This window comes from Saccostrea echinata, unplaced genomic scaffold (genome assembly GCF_033153115.1).
Source record: "Saccostrea echinata isolate AGI-Se365-2 ecotype Australia unplaced genomic scaffold, CSIRO_AGI_Sech_v1 ptg000025l, whole genome shotgun sequence".
Taxonomy (NCBI): domain Eukaryota; kingdom Metazoa; phylum Mollusca; class Bivalvia; order Ostreida; family Ostreidae; genus Saccostrea; species Saccostrea echinata.
The window spans coordinates 21,586,645-21,607,155 of record NW_026889774.1 but is presented as its reverse complement, the minus strand read 5'-3'; the positions used below and the strand labels follow the sequence as shown (position 1 = coordinate 21,607,155).

The 20,511-nt window shown below is 32.5% G+C and overlaps 3 protein-coding genes and 1 long non-coding RNA gene across 5 annotated transcripts; all 4 read right to left on the bottom strand.

Moving 5' to 3' along the window:
* Positions 1-2,108: 2,108 nt before the first annotated feature.
* Positions 2,109-5,333, bottom strand: LOC133192166 (plancitoxin-1-like). The gene is made up of 8 exons (XM_061328113.1): positions 5,180-5,333; positions 4,710-4,881; positions 4,034-4,133; positions 3,754-3,915; positions 2,942-3,103; positions 2,770-2,867; positions 2,518-2,640; positions 2,109-2,276 (listed from the first exon to the last, which is right to left on the bottom strand). Exons 1-8 carry the CDS (start codon positions 5,266-5,268, stop codon positions 2,166-2,168), a joined length of 1,017 nt encoding a protein of 338 aa, XP_061184097.1. The 5' UTR covers positions 5,269-5,333; the 3' UTR covers positions 2,109-2,165.
* A 1,849-nt stretch (positions 5,334-7,182) lies between these two features.
* LOC133192168 (uncharacterized) lies at positions 7,183-8,499 on the bottom strand. The gene is made up of 4 exons (XR_009721791.1): positions 8,361-8,499; positions 8,121-8,224; positions 7,554-7,682; positions 7,183-7,343 (listed from the first exon to the last, which is right to left on the bottom strand). It is a non-coding gene; the product is annotated as an uncharacterized LOC133192168 (long non-coding RNA).
* Positions 8,500-8,634: 135 nt separating this feature from the next.
* LOC133192956 (plancitoxin-1-like) lies at positions 8,635-10,134 on the bottom strand. Its single transcript, XM_061328958.1, has 4 exons — positions 10,020-10,134; positions 9,360-9,531; positions 8,966-9,059; positions 8,635-8,804 (listed from the first exon to the last, which is right to left on the bottom strand). The coding sequence occupies exons 2-4, from the start codon at positions 9,483-9,485 to the stop codon at positions 8,635-8,637; spliced, it is 390 nt and encodes a 129-aa protein (XP_061184942.1). The 5' UTR covers positions 9,486-9,531; positions 10,020-10,134.
* A 3,308-nt stretch (positions 10,135-13,442) lies between these two features.
* LOC133192164 (deoxyribonuclease-2-alpha-like) lies at positions 13,443-20,223 on the bottom strand. 2 transcript variants are annotated; one of them, XM_061328110.1, is made up of 8 exons: positions 20,087-20,223; positions 18,494-18,668; positions 17,749-17,830; positions 17,484-17,645; positions 16,885-17,088; positions 15,910-16,022; positions 14,490-14,609; positions 13,443-13,903 (listed from the first exon to the last, which is right to left on the bottom strand). In XM_061328110.1, exons 1-8 carry the CDS (start codon positions 20,179-20,181, stop codon positions 13,790-13,792), a joined length of 1,065 nt encoding a protein of 354 aa, XP_061184094.1. In that variant the 5' UTR covers positions 20,182-20,223; the 3' UTR covers positions 13,443-13,789. The 2 variants fall into 2 exon arrangements, with proteins under 2 accessions (XP_061184094.1, XP_061184095.1); XM_061328111.1 differs by lacking the exon at positions 15,910-16,022 and adding an exon at positions 14,900-15,006.
* Between the last annotated feature and the right edge of the window lie 288 nt (positions 20,224-20,511).

The window sequence follows — 20,511 nt, the reverse complement described above, 5'->3', positions numbered from 1 at the left end:
GTCGTACTGGAGAGTTTCCAAAGGCCATGCTAAAACCTGTGTGTTTCATGAATTAACATTTTTTCCTGGAGAAATCAACTTTTTATTGCAATAACACGGAAGCGATTAATGTAAATTATCTGATCACGGATACCAATTTTTGAAATGATAGATCTTTTTGATTTTTAAAAACAATTCCTCTTTATGAGTACTTCAATTTTACCATAAAAACCTCATGAAAGATTAAAAAAAATCGATGGTAATTTTCAAGTGAACCTTGTCAGTTATTTGTTTTAGGGTTCAACAGTATACTATCAGTAATATAACTTGAGAGGTTTATGTACTATTATTTTATGTAACACAGACCTGAAACATGCAAATTACCAAAATTCTCCAGATGGTTTTCTTTGGAAGGAATTAAGACAAGATAAAAAGAAATATCATTTGAAAAAAAAAAACCCACACATTTCAGATTAGCAGATTTTATTTTTTTAAGTTATAGTGTCCCTTAAAAAGTGACAATTTTTTGGAGCATAACTTTCTAAATCTGGATTATACACTAACTATTTCTCTTGACCATGACCCTGACGATATGTCATGATCTTACTGCAAGGTCATAAGATTTTGGCTATGACATTTCGAAATCCTATTGCAAATTGCTAATGTGTTGTTAAGATCTTAATTCAAAGTTATATCTAGAAGGACATTAAACAGGACTAGGAAAATAAAAGATGAAACATCTTTTTCTATATATTTAAAAAAAATCAACATCTTCTCATAAATCTATTTTTTTTTTAAAGTAATACAGTAATAATAAGATATTGAGAGAAATCATTTTTTAAAATTTGATCTTAAGTAGATTATGAATTATCACACTAAAATCAAATATTAATTTCCTAAAAATACAGGAAACGTTACTTCCTTATTTACTAATAGTGTTATGAAATGTAAACAAATTGGAAACCCTATGATGATATTTATAAGGAGTGTGCCAAATTGCCAATTTAAATTGTTCCTAATGCATCGTCCTTTGGTACCTTCAGTTGTTGTTCAATATAACTACATGGTTTGTTATTTGTTTTTGTACTATGCCCTTAGTGGTGTACCATTTGACAATATATTACATATTACTTGTATCGTTATCAAGATAATTTTCAAGGAACTATATCTAGAATAAAAAATAAAGCATACATGTAAATACTGTCTTTTTAAAGTCTCAATTTCATTACATATATATATATATTTCAAGTGTTTTAAAATTACACTATTTTACTAATGTATGTAGTATGTGGTACGGAATGGCAATCGAATGCAAACTGCCAACTGTTAACCGCCTCACCTTACGAGTGGTTAACTGGTTAATCATAAATAAATATCAATTTTCTTTGCATATCGATAGCTTTTATTTTCTTATCACTCTATTCACATACACAGAAAAAGACCAAATAAAGTTTTTTTCTATGATATCAGAGACATTGATAATTTTTCATACAAGATGTCAAAAAATTATTCTGTATTATCATCACCATCAGATACAAATGAAAGACCCTGACCAATTACCCCCAACAATCTCAATCCGGAGATGTATCCCCAAATTGATTTCTAAGATATGTGAAACGCTAGCATTAACATTTAAAATTGAATTTGAAATGAATTTGTTGATGAAATTGAGTTTAGATACTAAGTATATCACGTTTTTTTTTCGAGTAACCGATTACAGATTTTGCAAACAATTGCCATCGTTCTGACCGAGTAATTTAACCCATTCATCGGTTACCGATTGCCATCCCTAGTATTTAGTTATGGTTTTAGATATGAGAGTTTTTGAACTATGAATGATTAGTGTACTAGATTTAAAACCTACATAACACAATGTCTACAGCTTCATATCACCCAGAGAGCAAGATTTTTAGGACGACAATTTTGTAAAATTCGAGACCTTCATCGCCGTTCCCGATTCAGATCTTCAACAAAATCAACTATTCATTTCTTCACTACCCACCATGATCAAATTTATCCTCCAGTATGGTGATGTCATTTTAAAATGCTTCACGGAGACACAAACAGCTTCACAAAGAGACAACACATTCACTTTCAAAGATCCAGGAAAAAAAACAGCACACACATTCCCAATGCCATTATCTTGCGTTGACAGTGAAATGATTATTAAGACAAGTGAAATCAGTCTATAGATATTTTGTACAATTCTGCACAGATTTAATTAGAGCATTAAAGGCCCTCCATACGGAGACACTTGACAAACACATTGTTCCGCCACCTCTCTTGAACTGGGATGTCTGTGAAAGATACCAAAAAAGGGACTCAATAAGTCCTAGCAACAATTCACCGGAATCAATTTACTTGAAGTTAAGTTCTTTTCGTACGTTTGAAGTTAGGTTTTATTAACTCGATCCTCTGTTAGCGAAACGCAGTGATTGAATTTTCTTTTAATGATATCTAATTTTATTCCTCAACCAGGATGTTTATTTTGCCTTATATATCAAATTAAAAGGTGAAACCCTTGCTTTAAAGAATTACCGCTCTGTTAATGTCTCCAACACACACCCACGAATCTTTCGTAGATACAGTCCATTTTGAGTGGTCACTGTTCGACTTAAACACCATGTCACTGGGAAATTTAATCATTTCAATGTTCATAACCTGAAATACATTAATTTAATGATTAAGTGGTTGATTACTTTAAAACTTAAGGTTTCTTTGTCCCAAGCGCGTGACTTTCATTCTAGAATTTGAAAAATAAAAAGCTTGTATATGAATTAATGTGCAAACCTTAAATCTCATATTACAAGTTGAAGGCCAGTTTGCTTCCCATGTGTGCACGTAAAGAGATTCACTCAAATCAGGTGCAACAAGTCCGTCATACAAATCTTTAATAAAATTAGAGTTAACAAATTTTCCTTATATTGTCTAATTTCATGAAAATTGGTCTGTACGTTCTCACCCTTTCCAAAGATGGAAGACTTCGCAAAGAATCGGAAGCTCTGTCCTTTTACTGTTGAAATTGGGAAAACTTTCTGTGGTACCAACGTAACACTCGAGTAATAGCGTCGAGGACGTCGCTTTGGGTCATATATATTTGGATTTGTTATGTTGAAAATGTCTTCTGGAAAAATATAAGTTATACAGACATTAATATAAAACATCAATGTCGCATGAAAGCAAATGTGGGCAAGCAACTCGTGGAAACATTGTAATGTAACAATCTGAAAAAAAGCCATAGGTAATGGTTTCTACCGGGGGTAAATAAAAAAAGACAACAGAATCAATGTTGTAAGTACTTGTTTCCAATCATTTTGATTTATTCAATAAAATGTGTTCAAAACAAAAGCAACAGAATCGATGGCTGACCTTCGAGAGCTCAGATTATTGTTCTTCTAAAGTGTTTCTTTTATAAGATTCAGGAAGTTGTGTATTGTAAGTTTGTTTGTTTGTTTGTTGTTTAACGTCCCTCTCGAGAATTTTTCACTCATATGGAGACGCCACCATTTGCCGGTGGAGAGCTGCAAATTTTGTCCTATACTCGGCACTTATGGCCATTGAGCAGTGAGGGAACTTTTTCGTGCCAGCACCTACTGCGACACGGGACCTCGGTTTATACGGTCTCATCCGAAGGACCGGTCACCACGTCCCACAGTGGGATTCGAACCCGCGACCTAAGGATCAACTGCTTACTTCTCGACTCTAGAGCAGACGCTCTAACCACTGCGTCACGCGGGTGACGTGTATTGTAAGTAGTTTTTAACATTTATTAACCTATTACTGTTAGATACTTTCTGCTGAGGGACACACAGATCATGGCCTGTCCTAATTTTGTTTGTCCTTGTTCATAGTTGTAACCATGTGACAGGGGAGCGGGAAATTGCGGAACACTTGATATCAACCAGAATCCTTGTTTCTCATCAAATGCATACATGCCTGTACGGATAAAAAATACATTGTAAATTTGTATCTTTCGAGCTAGTAGAAGGCACAAACAACTCAGATTACTAGCAAATGTTTTATATAGACTAGTACGTTCTTGTATTTAATATACCTTTGGTATGTCCATATGCTTTAAATGTTTCCTCAATCCTCTCATTTCGTGGTGGTGGTTGATCATTGTACATAGCATACTTAAATTTGTGTGGTCCATTCTAATATAAGTGACAAATGTTTATACTGGAACAAACAATTGATATATTTTCGGGTGAAAGACAAAAAGTTCTTTAAACATTTGATGCATCCTTTGAACAATACCGTATTAAAATTACATGTCCTCAAGTGAAAAATTCCACATCTTGTCTTTAAAAATGGCATTTTTTAAAATGTCTTTCTATGATCAAATAAAGCTATCATCCATTATTGCACGTCTTGAAAATATGTTTTTTTTCTGCATATTCAGCATCGAAATTATTTTTTAATATAGTGGTGATTAAAGTTTACTCGGCAGAAAACGCCATTTACGCAATTTTTTCTCACTATCAAAACCAAGTAGACCTTACATTTGAAAAAAAAAAAATGTGTTAATTTTTTCATCAGCTATTTTTACTACTTATTTAGTACATTGAATACACGCGCATTTTGAATATACTAGTATCTTTGTTTAAAAAAAAAGTCCGCATGCACCAAAATATATATTCAAAGCTTCCATGCTACGAGTATTTCTTCCGAAACTTTGTTTAGGTACAGAGTGTGATTTGCAGTGTTTATATTGGTGGTGGTAATTATACCTGGTTATAAACTTGTTGCAGGGTGTTGTACAACGCATGCCCCTTCTTTTGAATGTTAGCACCGGACAAGGAAAAAGAAGGGTTTTTAGAGTCCATGTAGTAAAATCCAACTCCATCCTTGATTAGAGGATTACCACTAGATTTTTTCTTGGGCAACTTGTAAATAATGAACCTGGAAGAAGGAAGATTTATTTATTGTTGTTTAATTAATTGATGAAACAAATGGATATTTACAAATCTGTTATCTGCATCTCAGTATCTGTACTACAGAATTTGAAAGTCGTGTTGTTCATAACTTGTTTTCTGCGCATGCGTAAAGAACCATTGGTATTGGTGTTGCATATACATGTAGGTAATAATTTACTGTGACTGGTTTGTATACAGTATGAACTATCATTATTGACTACATTTACACAGAATAAAAATAGATTTAAATATTAATTTGCTTAAAATATTTGATGATACATTACCAGTCAACGGGTTCTCCCGACTCTTTTAAACATCCCAGACACCAGGTTAGACCAACAAGAACCGAAGAGGTAAAAACAAATCGGATCATCGCCAGAAAGAATCTTCGTCAAAATGTACCTTTTCTCTATTGTATAGTTACTTTAGGGGGTTCAAACTCGAACGAAATCGTACGCTGTTTCTTTATAGGAAGACATTGAATCACATTGCGGAAGTTTATGTTAATGATGTCTGATAACGTATTTTGTCTGACTCATTGATAAAAAGAGGAACTCTATACGAAGAGGAAGAAAATTCCTAAAAGCTAATATAAACAAAACCACTTGAACCACATGCTATTTACCGTAGGGAGGGACAATTCATTCATATTTATTTGTATCGTCTATAGTCGTGACTTTGTTTGGCGTCCAGAGCTTCACCTGTTTTTGGAGTGTTTTTAAACCTTTCGAATATTTCCTCTATCGTATTACTAGCATATTATAATACAAGCTACTAACCTAAGGGGTGTTAAGAAAGTTCATTCAATAATGAAATATTTTGAAAATTTCAAAGTAATGTTTAACTGAAGGGATTTAATTTTCCAGTCTGACAAAATCACAAAATTGTGCTTTCGATTTATAGTAATTAATTTCTAGCAGGAATTTATAGAATTTTTTCCAAATGAAAATATGTATAAGCATCTTTAAAACACCCAAATGACAGAACTGCTGGTCATTTTGTGTAAAAATGTAGGATTCTTCACAGATCGTTTGATTATTGTGCAAAATAAAAAAAAAACGTGATTTATATTCGAAAAGTCGTTATTTATATTCGCAAACTCGTGATTCATATTCCAAATCTTGTGATTTATATTTGAAAAGTTCATACTCATATTCGAAAACTTGTATTGGAATAAGTAAATAATTATGACTTATATTTGATATTCTCGTTTCTCTTGTTATAATCATACATAATACTAGTATTTATCTATTTGCTATAAAGAAAGTGTAGACTAAAACAAATATTTTTGTTTTGATATGTAATGGAAAACTTGAAAATGGAACATATAGCAGTGTGCTACTTTTCGAACATAAATCAATATACTTTTTGTAACATATAGCATTATGCTGCTGTTAGAACATAAAGCAGTTTGCTTTTTTGGACACATAGAAGTATGCTTTTTTTGAACGTATAGCATTATGCTTTTTTTTGAGCACAAAGCTACGATGGGAAAATATAGTAGTGTACTAGTTCGTACATGTAACAGTATACTGTTTTTAACGCATGTCTGATTAAAACAGACCCTCACTAACTTCTTTTTTATTTTGATTACCGCGATTCACGCGACAATCAAAATATTCAGTAAAAATGAGCTAGTAAAATATATTTTTTAAGAGCAGCGTGCTGTTTTTAGCATGGACTATTTTCAAACATGTAGCAGAATACTATTTATTGAATGGATTGCAGTATGCTACTTTTGGAACATTTGGCAGTTTGCCAATTTTGGAACATTTAGCATTGTGCAATTTTTGTACAAATAGCAGTATACTTTTTTGAATGCATAGTAATATGCTATTTTTGAACACAAGCAGTATGCTTTTTTGGACCAGAATGCAGTATGCTATTTTTGGAACACATAGCAGTATACATTTTTTAATGTTTTACAGTATCTCTCAGCATACATATAGCAGCATATTCGTTTTGGAAGATAAAGCACGATAAGTTGAAAACTGAGGAATCTTAAATCAGGAAAATGTCATATAGTGTAAGAATGTAAAACATAGAGCCTTGGAACTTGTCATTTGAAAAGGAAAAAAAAATACAGTTAGGGTTATAATGAACTATCACAACAGCGGTGTCCTTTGAAACCAATTTATTCAGAATTGAAAGCATTTTCCTCCGATCCGATATACTAGAAATACCAGCAATATAAGCTCTGCAGATAATCATGAAGATCAAATAGTAATTCAAATCCATGTCTTGCATGGAAACGTTATAAAAACATTAACAGACATAAAAATACATATATAAAAACATATCGTATTTTTTTCATCGAAAGAAGCTGAAACATAACACAGTGATTTCAAGTTAACATTTGTCAGCAGAGTTTATGATGCTATGAAACGCCTTCCAAGCCGTGTAGTTGACCATACACAACGCTCCTCCCCCTCTCTTGAGGGCTGAAGTCTATAAATCAGAAAAGAACGTATATTTCAGAGTATATTTAAAAAAAAACTTACCGAGAAAATAAAAATAAAACGAAATCAAACGAAGAAGAGGATATGAAATAGGTATTCCCTTTCTTTGATCTACAATAACTATTTCAGACTTCCCACTGCTATATCTTGGATTTTTGAAACTATATTCGTAAAGAGAATGAAGAGAGAACTTGTTTACCACTCAGTCAAGGTCTCCAACACACACCCATCTCCTCAACTTCTCGGACACTGCCCACTTGGCGTGATCTCTTTTACCAGACAAGTAGATACTGGTATCCGGGAACTTTATTTTGGATACATTCATCACCTATTCATACGTACACAATAAAGATAATTCAGAAACTATATTCAAGTACATGTAATTAGGAAAACTGTATTATATGAACAAATACGATCAAAAATTTCTTCTTCTAATGTTTATGGTTTAGTTCTAGTCATTTAAATAGGAACCGAAAACAAAATTGCATTACTTGTATTCTCTCTAACCAACGAAATTATAGCTAGGGAAATTAAGTAGGGAATTTCATCCCTCCCCCACTCCTTTTTTGGGGATAAGATGTGGTTGTCAGAATATTCATATTTTTAGAACTGAAATAATTCATGTAATGCAAGTATATCACCAAAAGTTGTATATTTTGTTCATGTAAATACAATTAATGAGTGCATACACGTGGAACACACACAGAGTCACAAACATACAAAACACACAAACACACACACAAAGATCATGTAAGATTGAATCAACCTTATACTCTGAAGAGCAGGAAGATGGGATCCCAGAGTCTGTCTGAAAGGACTGGACCAAGACACTGTTTGATAGTCTCGGAGCAACCAAAGAATCATACAGGTCTAGAACCCCCCCCCCCCCACAAAATTATCAGAACAAATCTATTAAACGCACTATTATCCATCTGTCATTACTTCCTGATTATCTAACGCGTGATAAGGAAATTCTGAATAGTTTTTTTTTTTTAAATTTTCTAACCTTTCTCATATAATGAGCCTTTGGCTAAACACTTCAGTTCCATGTTTTCGTGGGTATATATGCGTAATACCAAAGACTTGTTTGAGGGTTGAAGTGGTGGCATTCGCGCTTCATGTCTTTTTGCATCGTGAATTTGAGGTCTTATTATTTTGAATATTTTATCTGCAAAATATGTCGACAGTCTTATAATATCAACAAAAAAAAAAATTTTTTTTCAATAGGGTGTCCCTTAGAATAAGGAGAACAATGCCAAGACTTAAATCACAGAATAAAATTACTCACAGACGTTCACCAGCTCCTGAGTATTTAAAGTGACACAGACAAGCATGTGACCGTTCCGCTGCGCTTCTTTGTTAAATGCATATCCCTTATTTTTGTGTGGGGGAAACCCGGGAATACTGGAGATCAACCAAAATCCTGTCTGCTTATCAAATGCATATACACCTATAATGGATAGTTGATTTCATCTTAGATTTTCACAACTATTTCAGATATGTTTAAAAAAAACAGCAAAAACATTGTTTGATTGATTGTATGCTGTTTAACGTCCCATTCGAACCGCAAAAAGAAAGACAAAAGCTTCATCTTGTATGGCATATGTTTACCTTTGGTTTGACCAAACTCATTTTTCTCTTTCCAAGTTTTGTTGGAACTCCTCGGTGGTTCGTCATTATACATGCCATATTCCAACATGAAGTACTGAAGAAAGAAACTAAAAATATACTAGAGATGGTAGTTTTACAAGAGTGGATAATATAATTTTACCTGGAAGCCCATTTATACTTACTTAAAGATAAGGACCAATTGTTCTTGCATTTTACGCGTACATATTGTCATGGCTATTCAATCTAGAGCACATTTCATTTTTCTACTTTATCGAAGTTTCAATCTGCCACTATGATTTAAAAAACTTTTTTAAAAAAGTGTTTATAAAGAATGTAATAAAAACGAGCATTTTTAGAGACAATATGCTTTTAAGAGATAAGAAAGATTGCATACATTCAGATAGATCTGTTGGAGTGTGTTGTAAAGGGCATGTCCATCCTTGTCTATCGGGGTGGGAGAAAGGGTCATTACAGGTCGATGGGAGTCCATATAATAGAAGGCCACGCCCTCAGATATCATCTTGTTTTTGTCTTGGGGATCCTGGGGAGTTTTGTAAACAATAAACCTAAAACGGCCAGGACCCAACATTATAATCAAATATTATGAAACGAAATACAAGTACATGTAGTATTCATTGTCTACCAAACATATAATTTGGTCTGTGTTCACAGTAGGTTAAAACTGAAATTAACTTAAATGTCTATTTTCAAAATTAGGAAAGAAAAAAAAGGAATTCTCTGATGAGACTGAAGCTCTACTGGTCTGAGCCTATATCCGATACTTGCAACAAAAACACTATTTAAAAAGTTCCAAAACTAGTAATGTTTCTTATCTTTCTTGACTTGAGGTGGATTACTTTTAATGAAATCCGAGGAAAATGTATGAGGAATAGCATTTTGATGAAAAATTATTTTCAAATAAGGATACTGAAAGTCACCTTTCCAATGCATTAAGGTAATTTCAAAAGTTATCATCTCGTATATAAAATTTTTAAAGTTTAGGAATATTCTTTAGGAAAGACACTTAAGAAAATATGTAAGAAGTTATATATACCAGTCCACAGGTTAGCGGTCAATACCCTGGCAAGTTATTCCATTAGTGTACCCCTCTCCATGGGCTGTAACCAAAAACGTCATCCACAAAGTCCATGACGTAAATCCAAATAGGAGAAGCATTGTTAAGTGAAGATCAAGTCGATGTTCTTCAAATAGAATATAAGCTGGCGATCAAATGTAATGAGGTTGCATGAAAATTAAAAAAAATGTTGCATAATTTAACTAATCTTCACAGAAAAAAAAGGAAACTTGACGATGAGCCGGAAAAAAAGACACTTCACACCGCATGCAAATAAGCCATCGAAAATCAGGAACTCTAAACACAACAGCTTCGTTCAAAAAATAATTTCAAAATTAATAATCGCACTTAATTACAATTGATTTTAATTCATAAACAAACTAAAATAACATAATTAGCATACGAATGAGAATTTTAAAGGGGGGGGGGGGGTCCGAACATCTGCAGCAATACTTTAAAAAAGAATTAAGACACACAAACAAAATTTAGAACATATTACATTCTTAACAGGTCCTTCGGATGAGACCGTATAAACCGAGGTCCCGTATCACAGTAGGTGCTTGCACGAAAAAGATCCCTCACTGCTCAATGGCCGTAAGTGCCGAGTATAGGACAAAATTTGCAGCTCTCCACCGGCACGTGGTGGCGTCTCCATATGAGTGAAAAATTCTCGAGAGGGACGTTAAACAAAATACAATCAATCAATCAATCATTCTTAACAAGACAAATAGAATTGAAGCAATGGGTCAAATGAAGTGAGCGCACAGTAAAAACATAGTGTTTGGACCCCCCACCCCTTGGGTGTTTTCCCTGATTGTTCATATTCTAAATACAAAATTAAGGGCAATGTGTTGTTTTCACTGTTAACGAGGGTTATAGTAAATGATTCAAAGGTAAATCCCTGTTCTCAGCATGAATATGCATGTACGTATTAGCATTTTATTATCTTTTCTTGAATTTACAAGTAAGGCAATGTTTTTTTTTTTATATTTGACTTTTCAAATGTTTTCAACTCAGGAGACAAAAGTAGTGTTTTCAACTGGTTCTTTGTGTTAACTTACCTATTAAGTTTACTTAAGAAATAAGTTTTTTCACCCATCCACCCTGAAAAAAGGCATATTGCTTTGCAGCTGTCGGTTGGTACGTCGGTATGTAGACCAAGTGTTCTCCGCTCAATATCTAGGAAACCCTTTGCTTGAGAGATATTAAACTTGGTATACTGGTAACCCCTGAGATGCAGATGGCCCCTATCGATTTTGAGGTCATAAGGTCAAAGGTCAAAATTCTCTAGACATAGAAAAACTTGTCCGTTTAATATCTTGAGAAGCATTTGCTAGACAAACATCAAACTTAGTACCCTGGTTTCCAGTGAGATAACATTGTAGATTTTGAGGTCAAAAGGTCAAACTGGACATCGGAATACATTGACTGTTCAATATCTTGACAATCATTTGCTTGAAAGACATCAAACAATACACAACTTTCTTATAAGGAGTAGATGACTCCTAGATTTTGAGGTCAGGAAGTAAAGGTCAAGGGTCAAACTGGACATAAGAAGATACTGACCGCTCATTATCTTAAGAACCCTTTGCTTGAAAGATATAAAATTAAGTACACTGATTCCCCATATGATATAAATCTATGGCCCCTATTGATTTTTATGTCACAAGATCAAAGGTCAAGAGTTAAACTAGACATAGCAAGATAATAATTGCTTAATATCTTGAGAACCCTGTCCTTGACCGACATCAAACTTGATACACTGGTTACCCCTGTTGATTTTGTAATAAAGTCATAGGTCGAGATCAAATGACAAAGACACTAGACATAGGAAGACATTGTGAGCTCAGTATTTTGAGAACCGATTGTTTTACAGACATCAATTTTAGTACATTGGTACCCTCTAAGAAGTACATGTACATTACCCCTGATGATATTGAGGTGTGATAGAGATCAAGCTTATCTTTACCCTTGACTAGTGGATGAATGTTTTTAATATATACCATTACAGACATTCTAAATTTAAGGTTGTTTAAGGAATCACCGATTCCTTATATTTCCATTTCACTGTGAAATAAAATTGTAAATTTAGATTTTAAAAATGTAGACTAATAGATTTATGCCCTGTTTACACGGAGAGTTTAATTCGCAGTAAATTAACGCGAAGTAAACTAATGCGAATGAAACTAATGCGAATTAAATTGCGTTCACACGACAGCTAATGCAAAGTAATCTAATGCGAATTAAATTTTTATTTCTACAATAAGGCTATTCAGTAAGACTATTATGACGTCATTTTGCGAATCACGTCACATTGTGCCGAGCAGATACATTTGACCACTGATTTGACATAATGTCACAGTGTCTGTACACATTTTAGTGATTATCATAATTTTCCTTTGTTTTCCACTCAAAAATAGCACAAGTACCTATATCTGACCATCGACATGTGGCCTGTGACTTAATGCTGCCCTTACGCATGCCTCAAAATTTAATTCGAATTAGCTTCGCTTAGCGTTCACACGGAGCTAATGCGAAGTAATTTAATGCGCAGTAAATTAATTCGAATTAAACTAATTCGCATTAAATTCTCCGTGTGAACGCGATTCAAATTTTATTCGCAGTAACTTACGTTTAATTCGAATTAAACTCTCCGTGTGAACAGGGCATAAAATTACATGAGGCCTCACATGTCAATTTCAATAGTCCCCGCTGACGTCACACAAAGACAGCCGCACGAGAATTACATGCCTATTAGGCCTTCTTAGCTCCTGACCTTTCGCTTGGCAAAATTTACATTCCGGTAGAATGATCAAGAAATCAACTCAACTTACTTTCAAAAAGTTATCACAGAGAAAAGAAATAGAAATGGAAATATTTCCTTTTAAATATTGCCACGAGGGGGCATATACCACCGATTTAAAGTTATACACACTATAATACTTGCGTCAGTTAAGAATAAAGTTGGAAATTTATTTATGTTTACCAATTAAAGTTACGAAAAATACTGTAAATTACACAATTGAAAACGAACGCGTTATAAAGATGTCAAATTAGAATTATTTATTTTCCTACTAGGAAAGTAATGCCTCTTTTTAAATAAATGCATCTCGTGACACCGTCGCTACTTTCAGACTGATACTGATACATCAATATTCATGAAAAAACTGAATTTTTGATTGTAGATCTTGCTTAATTGTTTTGTTATTACAATTACTTATTTAGTAAAACTTTGTGCAAAGTATTTTTTTTTCACTATACATCATGTTTCTCAAACCATTTAATCATTTTGTTTCACATAAAAAATCGGCGTTTATATAGCGTATATTTCTTATTAACGCGAATGGCTAGAGACATAACCGAAGCACTAATTACATTTGTGAAACAACCGCGAATAATGAATTTATTCTTTGATTATTTATTATAAACTGTATACAATAACAAAACATATAAAGATACATGGAAAGATACATGATTTTTAAATAAAAATAATGCCAGATGTTTTCATGTATTAATGCAACATACGGAGTTTTTTGGTTTATGACTACAGATCTTCAATTTCAATTCCCTGAATTAGCACTTTAAGATTTCAGGTATAAAATGAAGGGATTTTTTGCGAATGATTGTCATATATACAAAATGAAAAACAACTTAACTTCCATTTCTTAATAAAAATGACATATACATAAAGAAGATAAACTTTTTATACAGAAATAATAAGACAGATTTTCAAAATTGATGTGTCAGGTTTATCCAAATATTGGTCCACAGGTCTCGATGTCTCGAATGATGTTTGTGTACTGCTTCCATGTGTGAGGGTCAGACATACACGTGGTACTTCCGCCACGATGAAACTGTGTAAGCTGTTAGGAAAAAAAAAATTATTACTGATTAATAAAAAAAAGGTTTAGTTTCTGTGGCACAGAAAACCTGAATCAAAATATTTTCTGTAACAATAGTATCAGATTCCCTTTAAAAGTATTGGAAGTAGCCACTTGAATTTAAAACAAATAAAGAAACACACCCCGGTTAGTAAAATAGTTGATTAAATACAGAAAAAGTAAAAAAAAAAAAAACAAAAAAACAACAAAAAAAAAAAAAAAACAAAACAAAAACAAGAAAAGGGTCCCCCATTACGACTGAATAGCATATTGGGAGAGCTAACTCTTCCTTTTCAAATATACATGTATTATCTACTGGTGATCTTTCATTTGAAAGTTTGTCCATGACAATCTCAAGGTACAGTTGGAAAAGTTTAATATTAATATGAAAAAAACGTAATGAACAATCATCAAAATTGATATAATACGAAATTGTTATTGCATTTGAAAAGAGAAATTAGCTAATTGAACTTCAATTCTTAGCATAGACAATCCCTGGGGGTAAATAAATATTTTTCTTTAGTCTATTTTTTTCATTTGGTCACCAATTCAAATTTTCAATATCTACCTGTCTGTTAATGTCTCCAATACAAATCCAGGAACCAGTCCTGGACACCGCCCACTTAGAATGATCTTTGGTCTCTTTAAAATCTCCGTTTGGAAATCGGATCTTTTGAATGTTGTAAACCTACAAAGAGGAAAATACACGTCTTTTTCAACGTAAAACTGTCATTCAAGTATCTAATGACAAAACAAGCAAAAATGTTGTATACAAGAATTTTGTTACATATCATAAATTAAAAATGACAGAAGAAAGACATGCAAAGCAAAATATGAAATTAATATAAAAGTAATATAATAATTATATTTACAGAGATGTGCGTATTTTTCAGATGTTAGTATAGTGTTAATAAAGCATAAAGAAATTAAATAAGTGCATTCTGTAGAGCATATTAACAAGCAATTATACACTGTAACCTTATAACGTTCCGTGCAATTAGACTCTAATGGACCACGGCCATTTTGCCAAGTTTCTACGAACAAGTCATGATTTATCCTTTCATTGATCCATGCATCGTACAGATCTGAAATGATTACAGGTGTTGTGATTTTCATATTTCAATCATTCCAGGTCATTCACGGAAGTCCACTAAAGATGCCATAGTGGGTCAACAATAGTTTTTTCGCGTTCGAAATATTACAAATTCTATCAAAAAGTTAAAACAAAGAGATTGTGAACAAGCGTTTGACCATTATAACGAATTTCAAAGCAGTCTGACCCCAAAAAAAAAAAAAAAAAAAAAAAAAAAAGGAAAAAAATGTAGAACATAAATTCATGATGTACATCACGAAGATAGATCCAGGAATTTCTATGAGGAGATCAGTATCCAATCAAATCCTACGTATATTTTTTTTTAAATAAGGAAATAAAAAAGAATTGGTGAAAATCAAACATTATGTTATGGATGGGGGTTAAACATATCAAATATTTTTAGACACTTAATAAATACAGAATTGGGAAGTCTATACCTCCCCCTTCCCCCTCTCTTTTTCCTGACCCCTGTGTTTGATCTGAGCTGCAATATTCACTGATAACATTTCAATAGACATAAGTAGAAAAAAGGGTCAACTGGTCAACTGATAGCGAAACGGTAATTCTAAGTAGATAATTCTAAATATTGCCTTAATATTATTAAATGTTCTTAGAGTTTAGACAGTTAAATCGTTTAAAATCTCAGCAGCTAATAAATACACAACATAATAATATATGCTTTCAAATAGCAATAAATCATGCAATGCAAGCAAATTCTCTAAAAGCAAAAAATAAACTTAGTAGGTAAAAATGTCTTCAAATCCAAAATACGTGATTAAAGGTGAGTTATGAAGAAGAAAACTATTAAAAATGAGTATATCATCAAGGTGTAACTAGACATGCAACAAAGGTTTTGCTAGTAAAGAATGCCGTCTACACTGGATGTTTCAGATACCTGAAACTTGAGAGAACAATTTGAAGGTAATTCGTCCGCTTTGGGTCCATTTTGCCAAGTTTCAACAAATAAGGATTCTTGTAAATTTGGAGCCAAAAACGCATCATATAAATCTGAAAATAGCAATTCTCTTCTGTCTACAAATGCCACACTTCAAATACGGAATATCATATTTCTACAAATGCCACACCTCAAATACGAAATCTCGTATGTCTACAAATGACACACTACAAATACGAAATCTCATATGTCTAGAATTGCCAAACTAGTACTTCAAATACAAAAGTAAAGAAAGCGTTACTAGAAAGTTTTTTCCCATTATAAGCAGTTTTTTTAAAATGAAAACAGACAATAATTCTTTAAATTTCCATGGAAATTTTGATTTAACTAATAAAGTAATAAGTGAAGACAGACAGAAAGAAGTGTTGCCAATTAATTCCATTTTCGGAACACCTTTAAAATCTGTGGATTACTTATTTTTGTTTTGAATGTACAATTTCTGACCAATAATTATTTTTGGATTGTTTTACCACAAACTTGACATTCAATTCACATTCAACTTTATTAAAGTGCTAGTTCTTGCTTTTGTTTAAATAAATTTGTCATTGATACCTCTTTTGTCAGGTATCATAGGCTTTTTCACCTATTTCTTTATAAGACTCCAAAATAACACAACACACAAGCTTTTTAAGCAACACAGTTTTGAGAATAAAACCTGTAGTTTTATCCGTATAAAATTTCTGTCCATAAATTTCATAGAAGAACCATATTTCTTAAATTCTTTAATCAAAGCCACCTTCCCTTTTCCAGCTTTGTTATCTTTGGTAAAATCTATCTTTAAACACTGGAAATGCCACAAATATAGTGATTCAATAATGACATGAACTATAATATTAACTGCACTTTACCAAATACTCATGTATATCAATTTGAAATTTTAAATATTGTTTATTATTTTAAAACATCATGCCTTACCTTTTTCAAAATCATTTGACTTGGCAAAGTTGTGTAGCACCACACCATCTGTGGTATGGAGTGTAGTTTCAAGTTGAAATGGAGGGGATGTCACGTGTTTCTGGCTCCCTGACAGAACCCCCGTCATGATGGGGTTCTCAGAGGAGAAAGAGGGAGGCAAGTAGTGGTCATAAAACTTGGGGTAGGTGAAGGTCATTATCTTGGCTGAAAACAAGATAAAAATATAAATATTTCATCAAGTCATCATTCAACTCAATAAGAATGAATTTCTGATGAATGAATTCAAGTTTTTCTTTTTAATCTTCTAGGGATTTTTTTTTTTTGAAATAGATTATTTCAAAGATAGTGTCATTATCTATTTTAAAGGAGCAATACTTCTCTTTGTTGTGAATTCCTCAACAAGATGATAATAAAATATGTATAATGTATATAACATAATCAATGAAATATCAAGAATACAACAATTTATTAATTCTTGTTATTCAGACATCTTGGCCCCCCCCCCCCCCAAAAAAAAAAACAAACAAACAAACAAAAAATAGATAACCTCATTTTTTCTTCTACTGTGTTAGAGCTAAGTTTAATTAAAAAAACCTTACCAACACTCTCAATAGCAGAATATTGAAGACTAACACAGAATATAGACTGTCCATACACTTCGCCACTGTCTGGGTACGAAAACCCAAAACTTCTAGGGGGCGGGAAATGAGGGATACTCATAATCAACCAGAAACCCTCAGATTTATCAAAAGCAAAGACCCCTGAAAGAAAATAATTAACATGAGTAAATAATAATAATATTATTCAAGATATAAAATTAAATATTGAGAAGTTGAATCAAGAAAGACAACCAGAGATTGGTACCTTTTGTGTGTCCATGATTTAGAGATGTACGTCCCTGCGGGGGCTGATCGTTGTACATAGAATACATGTATTCACTCGTAGTCTGTCAAATACAAAACATTAAATTTTTATTAAATCAGAAGAATTATATTTTTATTCTTTCATATAATCCAAAATTGCAATTTCTAAATCACTGTTGCATTCAAATGGATATCATCATAAAACCACAGCTGATAATGTTTCTTTCATTGCCCACATGGTAAATAAATTGTGTCAAGTAGCCATAGATTTCTAATGACAACAAAATGGATAAATGTATATGATTCCATATATTTTTTTTTTTTTGTAAATGACAATCTTTTTTCTCTCATGACAGCAGGGAACCTGAATATGTAAGGCCATCATTAAACTTTTTTGTTTGTTTGATGTACTCCAACCCATATTTTTCAAGGTGGGTAGGTGGGTTGATTTTTTTATTTTTTGAATTATCTAAAACAATGATAAATGTTATGAAAATCACAGATTTGCACATTTATTCCTCTAAGATTCTTACCTACACTTCATAGTTAAGATGTTTGTAAAATGCAGCAAAACAAAAAATTTTTTAAAAAAATATGGAATCTAATGTTAAAAAGCAAGTCAGATGATCTTTATTTTCTTAGAAATGAAAATTCAAAAATAAAAGTACTGAAAAAATATTGATTGGGTAGGGGCAATTTTGATGGGTACATCAAACAAATTATTTTTTACTGTTGGCTTAACTCACATTCTTGTAGATTTGTCTCAGTGTGTACTCCACGGAGTGTCCAGTTTGGTTGAATGGGACAGATGACAACTTCCAGCTTGGAGAATTGGAGTCCATGTAGTAGAATCCGACACCATAATAAGACCATTTGTCTATTCCCACTTCATGGATTTCTGGAAGCTTGTAAACAGTGAACCTACAGGAATTATACAGTGAACTTCATGTACTCAATGGAAATCGAATCAAAATATACAGAGTACCCAAACTTGTATCACAGTTGTACATGTATGTAGCATAAATCTCTTTATGGTGAAGTGAGAGGAAACAATTTAGAATGTTTTTCCTTCAGTTCATGATTTTGTTTTGGCCTGAATAAGGAACATGTCTTTGTTTGTAAAGATACAGGTTACATGGAAAGTTAGAAATAGACAACAAAATAGACCATATCTTGAATAATTTTCATGTCAATCCTTTATCAAGATATACATTGAAGAAGAATGGAAAATCTACCATACATGTAGATACAAATTATTATTTGATATGAAGTAACACACGAGATTCACGTTGTTACAATATATAGAATTTAGGTTAGTCTTATCTCTCGTGTGATGAGGGCACTGTACTTTCAAGGATTTCATTACAGTCTTGTCATCATGTGACTTCCCCATTTTAAGTACAAAAATAAATTATGATTAATGTGAACTTTCCTGTTTGGTTTCCAAAACCTTTCGAAATCCGAGTGGGTGCTTCAAAATATTGTTACTGAACTGCATGAATTTATGTGTGACAGAATAGAATACAAAACAATAATGCAATACACTGTCCGCATTATGTCATAGTCATGTGTAGATTACACTGTTGATGTTTTGTTTTTTTTTTAAATTTGGGAACATCTACATGGAGGTTATATGTTAGCATTAACATCATTTTACAGCGCTGAATGAATGTCAGTTTAATAAATTGTGTCACTGCAGTTATCAGCCACAGATTTCAACATGAAATATATGGTAGTCTGCAAATTCAATTTTGACAAAGTTGAAAATATCTTGTCCCTCTGTTTCTGAACACGTGCAATACTATGGAAAATCTTCTAATATTCAAGATTAAAACGTTGTCCTTTTTTTTTTTTTTTTTTTTTTTTTTTTTTACACATTTATGCAAAAGATTATATGTGGAAACTGTTAAAATGATGGTTAATTCATAAATATTAAATTTAAATCTGAAGATAGACTATTTTTTAAAAAAAAAAAGACATATTATGAGATATTGACATTATTCTGAGTGAGCATCGATTTATTAAACTCCTTAGCAATCATCACTGATCATTATAATGAAATCAAAGCTATTATTATTAAAAATAATTTAAATGTAAACCTTAAGATTTTATAAAAATACTTTTAAAAAATCCCCAAGGAAACCAGCGTCAGACTAAGAAATTTCAAGGAAGTGTTTATATTCTCAACCTTAAGTTGTCGAATATCAAATCAAGGACTTTTTTGTTTCCTGGTCTGGCTTTCAGCAAAGTCCGATTTTAATTTTTAAATGTTATTTCCGACGATAACAAAAAAGCATATATGCAAAAATATATACTAAATAAGTTATGGTTTTCCTTACCAATCAACAGGTTCCCCGGTGTGGGACTTACACTTAAGACTCCCGCAGACATTGACAAAAACTATTAGCACGCAAACGATCACATCTCGCACCATTTCAGTTGCTTATCTTGAATGGCGTGACCTCCCTTTTCTACTTTCATTTTCGTTCGACCAGGTGGGCGCGGATCTAAAAATATGAAAAAAAATATATATACTCGTATTATTTTTTTCAGTACGCAACCTCTTGCGTCTGTGATTTTGTATAATTTGTGTAGTTAGAATAATCTAGAATTGTGTCTCAGGAAAGGCCCTCGCTATGTACAGTGAAACGGGGTCTGAAGAACATATATTCCATCTAGTGTGCAATAATTTGGTATTATTAGAAGCGGATCCAGAGTCTTCAAAAAATAAGTGTAGGTGGTTATCTGAGTTTTCCAGGCTTTT